Genomic DNA, 6,453 nt, shown 5'->3' with positions numbered 1-6,453 from the left:
ACGGCCCAAGAGCAAACTCCTCTTGAGTTTACGGCCTATGGTTTTCAGCCCTAATGTGTTTACGGCCGTAAAATCATGGTAAGGTGTGCCATTTTGATGTTTAAGGTCATTAGTTCACTTTGGAGATGTTCTAGACCTAGTTCTAAGGCTTAAAGAATGAGTTAAGGCAACTTTGCACCAATCATTTGAGTTTACGGCCAAGGGATATTGCCTTGGCCGTAAACACCCTTTGTTCTTTGAGTTCTTGGTGTTTTCAAGGTGTAAACTTAGTCATTTAGACATATAACAAGCTAGGGTAAGAGTACTTACAATATAGAAGCTTGTAAGCGTGTTTAAATTCCAAGAACACTAGTGTGTGTTCTTGGTGTTCTTGGTGAAATGTAGAACACTTGAAGATCTATGAAAATGAAAGGATTTCATGGATGAAATCATGTGTATTCACTAGATATGGAAGGATATCAAGTTGAAAATGGAAAGACTACTTACTAGATTGAAGATTGGAAGGAAAGTTCTTGATGATACTTGAGAGCAAACCCGAGTTCTAGGCTGGAAAGTGTGATAATGAATGAAAATGGCCAAGTTTTTCATATATAGGCATGGAGTTTACGGCCATTTTGAGTTTACGGTCGTAAACTCCAAGGTCTTGGCCGTAAACTGCTCCTTTGAGGGTTTATCGCTTTTTTGGTAGCTTACCAATCCAACTGGCACTCCCTTTCACTTATTCCTTTGATGTATTAAGGCTCAGACCGCTCAAACGGACTCTAAACTGTGCTAAAAGCTAGCAGAAGAAAGCTTGACTTTTAAAGAAGTGCTTGACTTTACAGGATAGAAAATTGTCGGTTTTCACATCATCCCCCCGTTAGAGGGAATTTCGTCCCGAAATTCGAGTTTAAGTAAGAAATAGTTACAAATAACTAAGACAAATGACGAGGATATTTCAAATTCATCTGATCCTCACGCTCCCAAGTGAATTCCGGTCCTCGCTTGGCGTTCCAGCGAACCTTTACTATCGGGGAAACGCTTTGTTTCGTTTGTTTGACCTCTCGGTCCATGATCTCTACTGGTTCTTTCACGAAGTTGAGGCTCTCGTTGATCTCGATCTCGTCGAGTGGGATTACAAGAGTCTCATCAGACAGACACTTTTTCAAGTTCGAGATGTGGAAAGTAGAATGTACGTTACTAAGTTTGCGGGGTAGATTAAGTTTGTAAGCTACTGGGTCGATTCTAGCGAGAATCTCGAAAGGCCCTACGTATCTTGGATTTAGCTTTCCACGCTTTCTGAAGCGTATCAAGCCCTTCCATGGTGAGACTTTCAAAAGAACACGGTCTCCCACCTGGAATTCCAAAGGTTTCCTTCTCTTGTCTGTGTAGCTTTTCTATCGGTCTCTAGAGGCTTTCAATCGTTCACGAATCTAAACGATCTCCTCTATCGTTTTCCGAATGATCTTCGGACCTTCGGAGCAATTTCCACTGCCCTTAACTCCAGATCGTATGTTACATAGCTGGCTTTGAGTGTCTTAAGCTGACGGGAGGCATAGGCAATGACCTTACCTCGTTACATCAGAATACAACCGAGCCCTTGATTTGATGCATCGCGGAAGACCACGAAGTCTATTTTTCCTTCTGGGAGGGATAGTATCGGTGCGGTGCATAAGGCCCACTTCGGCGTTTTGGAACGCTTTCTCTTGCTTCTCTTCCCAATCAAAGGCCACTCCCTTTTGGGTCAAAGTTGTAAGAGGTTTTGAAATTCGAGACAAGTTCTGAATGAACCGACAATAGTAGCCAGCGAGACCTAGAAATTGGCGAATTTCTGTAGGCGTCTTTGGTGTTGACCAGTTTCCAATGGCCTTGATTTTTGGAAGGGTCTACATGAATTCCCTCCTCATTGACAACGTGACCCTGGAATTCGACTCTTCGAATCCAAAACTCGCAATTAGAGAACTTCGCGTAGAGCTTCTCTGATCGTAACGTTTCCAAGATCGGACATAGGTGCTTACTATGCTCTTCCTTACTACGAGGGTAGATAAGTATGTCATCTATGAAGACAATGAAGAATTGATCCAAGTAAGGATGGCATACTCTATTCATTGAGTCCAGGAATATTGCGGGTGCATTAGTCAATTCGAATGGCATCACTACAAACTCGTAGTGTCCAAAACGAGTTCGGAGGGTTGCCTTGGGGACATCCTCCTCTAGCACTCGTAACTGGTGATACCCGAATTTCAGATATATCCTTGAAAAGTAATTCTCCCCTTGAAGTTGGTCGAACAAATCGTCTATGCAAGGCAGAGGGCAGCAATTCCTAACGGTAAGCTTGATGAGTTCTTTATAGTCGGTGCACATACGAAATGATCCGTCTTTCTTCTTGACGAACTAGATGGGAGCTCTCCAGGGTGAGAGGCTTGGTCTAATAAAGTCCTTGTTGGGTCGTTCGTTAAGTTGACCAGACAGTTCTTGCATCTCTGTGGGTGCTAGACGATAAGGCGATTTGGCTACGGGGGTAGCCTTTGGAACTAAGTCGATTTTGAACTCAACTTGACGTTGTGGAGGTAGTCCGGGGAGTTTTTCTGGATGGATTTCGGGAACATCTAAAAGGAAGTACGATTACTCATGAGTTAAGGAAAAGGATAGGTACTTCTGTCCTATCTGCATCTCTTGTCCCGGTCGGCAGGAAAAGCACTTGATTGGATTCTAAGTTTATTCGATTGGCAGCACGATCACTCGTAGTCTTGAGTAGTCTCCGTCCTGAAGTTCATATTAGAAGTCATACTTGGTTCATCAATCACAGCTTCGCATATACGAGTCGTATATAATTAAGATTGAAAAGTCATTCGAATAGATGATTCTTCTCTAAGCTCACATACAAACAAGGAAAAGAAGTTAAAGCAGAATCATCAATTCTAAACCTATAGAACCTTGATTATATACCACCCTTGAGTATACATTCTTCAGCAATAGATTAACCGTATGGGTCTTCGGATTGAACTTAACGTACTGTACGAGTGGTACTCCGGGGAAGTTTCTTCTGGAAGGATATGAAACATAAGATATTCCACACATGAGTAATTCGGAGTTCTGGAATGACGGCTTCGCTAGAAAGGTGATTACGAGGAAAAAGAATTTCCGCACGAGACTGGCACTATGAGGATCAAATTGACTCAAGTTACATGATAATTTTGGACTACTCATAATAAAAGGTGTTAGACTAGATTATAATGGTGTTACAATAACATAATGTTGTAACTTTGACAGAGTCTCAGTACTTTAGTTCATCTACCAGACTACTGCTGTGAACATGGTATACAACAAAAGCAAGTATACGCAGTATGAGAGTCCCTTGACTGACGGGATCTCGCAAAAGATAAGACTCGAGTTGCACTAGTTTTTAACATTTTATAAGTCTACTATAACGAAACGCCCTATTATTTCAACATGGGTCCGGAGTAGTCTCTCCTGCGGCAGTGATCCTTAGTATATTACTGTCTGCGCCAGAGTTCTTTGTTATTGTACAATCCTTCTTGAGATGTCCTATCTCACTTCATAAATGACATATCTGGCTTGTACCAGCGTCGGCAGTGGAAGTGATGTGCCGGTTTAGAGTGATGTGGACACGGGTGCTTTTGTTGTTCCTCCCTTTTAGACAATCCCTATAATAGTGTCCGGTCTCGCCACAACTATAGCAAACCTGGTTGGCTCCAGTGGTGGAGGTGGTTCTACAGACACGAGCAGTGTGCCCCATTTTGTTGCAATTGATGCATTGCAATACACGGCAAGCTCCATTATGATGATAGTTACACTTGTTAAACTTCGGGAGTGTTCCCTCATATCATTTGATCGGTGTTGGGGTGGAAGGGGTCGCCACTGGTTGCTGTTGTATAAAACCACATAGTATTTATATATTTATATATGTAAAGTATTAAATATAATAAATATGATACTAAATTGCAATTAATACATTCCTTTATTTTGTTATTTCAAAATTTTATTTTAAAAAATATTTATTGTTTACATTTTAATATTTAATCTCTTTTTTAATCAATTCGTGTAACACACGGGTTTTACCCCTAGTCCTCCTTAATAAATGAAAAAAAATTGTCACATCAATCTCTCATGAGTTTTGATACTTGTCATTTTGTGGTACTTTTGAAATAAATATTATTCATTTGTCAATTTTTGATTTTTTTCAATTTTTAAAATAAAAATCATATTCTTATATATGTAAAGTATAAAATATATATCTTATATATATGTAAAGTATTAAATATTCATATATATGATATTAAATTACAATAAATACGTTTCTTTGTTTTTTATTTTAAAATTGTATATTAAAAAATATTTTTTATTTACACTTTAATGTTTAATATTTTTTTAAATCAATTAATGTAATACACGACTCTTACACCTATTGGAATATAAATTAGAGTTTGACATCTAATTACATTCATATAAACAAAATTAACAAAATAAAATACAAAAATATTATATTCCATTATGAATATGATCTAATATACAGTCGTTTACTCCTACGATAAAATTGTACATAATCTACTTTGATCTTGATCTTTAGAAAACCATAGGTAAGGTAACACCCAAAAAAAAAAAAAAAAAAAAAAAAAAAAAAAAAAAAACTTGTTGATAAAACGATAGAACAAAACAGGACGAACGTATGTACGAACGACCTTTGCCAATTTAATGTGCCCCACGATTGATCATCTCCATGTACTGATTCAAGGATTCTTGTCTCTGTAATCTCATATCCTCATTGAATTTCTTGATGAACGCTTCCACTTTCCGGTTAAGTTCCTCCTGCCCCAACGACGGATCCTTCCTCAGCCTCCCCGACCCACCCGACCGACTCAGCTTCGACGGCAGAGGCGGTGGTTTCCTACTACTGCCACCTCCGCGGTTAACGTCAAACGTATCGGACTTCGTCATCCTTTCGGGGTGATGCTCGATTGGTGAGTCCTCGGAGTTGCGGTGTGTCTCCCACGTGTCAGATTTACGTAGGTGTCTCGTCAACGGCACCGACCGGCCCTCCGTTATTGTCTTCCACGTGGTTTCCAATGTGTCCTGACGCTTCGGCTTCGCAATTCCCAACGTCCGTCCACCTGCAAATCCATGGTGTCAACTGTTAACTGTAAAGTGTAAACCCAAAGAAAGCTGACGTTATCTTCATGGTGTCATTTTTTTATGACGATGTTAACCTTATCTTTTTAAATTATAGTGGAAGGATCAAGCTTCAAGATTACGGCTAGTAAGTTCTGTTTGTCCTCTTCCTCACCGTCTTCAAATTAAAGGGCAATATCGTAATTAATATCTTTGATTGAAAACTCAGTGTATATCCGTTAAATACTCCGGCGTATCACCGGCGATTACTAGTAACATATTGAATACGTATACTTCGTGTAACCACGACTTAAATTTGAAAGAGCTTAAAGAGAAAGAGAGTGAGTATTATTACCTTCGGCGCTGCCTTTTGCAAGTTTCCGGTGGCTGAATCTGGCGGAAGCTGGTGGTTTCTCCACCGGAAAAGTGAGATCTACTTGTTTTATATTTGACGGGGTCCAGGAAGACATCGAGATTACATGCTTATTAATTTTATTATTTGTGATTTCTTCATAAGCTTCGGTTGCTACCTTCATATCTTCATCCTTGTATTCATCAGTAAACTGATCAGGAATACCAACCGGTTCCGGAGCTTGAACAAACATCGGACTATCGCCGTAACTAGCGGCGGTGATCTTCACGGGTTCATTCGCCAATTGACCACCGTGGAACGGTGGTTCCAGTGGGGGTAGCTCAACCTTGACGGGCTCGGTTGAGAGTAGGAGTGCAGTAGGGAGAGTTGAGGACATCGAGGGAGAAGGAGAATCATCGAGCTTGGACTGTAAGCGTGAAGAAGCAACGATGGTGATGATGATACAGTTGATGACGACGTAAAGATACGGCGGTTTGAGCCAAGAGATGACGGAGGTCCATATGAAAGGAAGGTCGGAGATTGTCAGCTCCATAATGACAGGTGCTACAAGTTTTAGCATGACAGCGGTTGACAAGACAGTGGCGGAAACCACGGCGAGTTTAAGAGAGAAGCCCATGGCGGTTTGTGGTGGCGGTGGTAGTGGAGTGGAGACGGAGTTATGTGGGTATAAATAGTCGGAAATATGTGAGATCGGGGGTGGTGGAGGGATGGTAATAAATGGAGGAAAGTGTGGGCTTCCGCGATATGTATTTAAGTACACCCCAGTGGGACCTACGTCCAGATGATGTTCACACTTGTATTTTTTGTGATAATTAATTCATATGTTGACCCATAAACTTCATCAATTGTAATTTGTATAGTATGGATAATTTAATATTTTATCTGTCAATATGTATGATATACTGAATTGGTTTGTTTAGTTCATTCCTTTTTTCCTGACCAGAAAACATTAAAATCAATTATTTTTTTAT

General features: G+C 40.1%; 1 protein-coding gene across 1 annotated transcript; it reads right to left on the bottom strand.

The window, feature by feature from the left end:
- Window positions 1-4,445: 4,445 nt before the first annotated feature.
- Window positions 4,446-6,186, bottom strand: LOC111904855 (uncharacterized). The gene is made up of 2 exons (XM_023900562.3): window positions 5,465-6,186; window positions 4,446-5,111 (listed from the first exon to the last, which is right to left on the bottom strand). The coding sequence occupies exons 1-2, from the start codon at window positions 6,096-6,098 to the stop codon at window positions 4,693-4,695; spliced, it is 1,053 nt and encodes a 350-aa protein (XP_023756330.1). The 5' UTR covers window positions 6,099-6,186; the 3' UTR covers window positions 4,446-4,692.
- Between the last annotated feature and the right edge of the window lie 267 nt (window positions 6,187-6,453).

This window comes from Lactuca sativa, chromosome 7 (assembly GCF_002870075.4).
Source record: "Lactuca sativa cultivar Salinas chromosome 7, Lsat_Salinas_v11, whole genome shotgun sequence".
Taxonomy (NCBI): Eukaryota; Viridiplantae; Streptophyta; class Magnoliopsida; order Asterales; family Asteraceae; genus Lactuca; species Lactuca sativa.
Note: the sequence above shows the minus strand (reverse complement) of the source record. Positions and strands in the feature narration are given on the sequence as shown.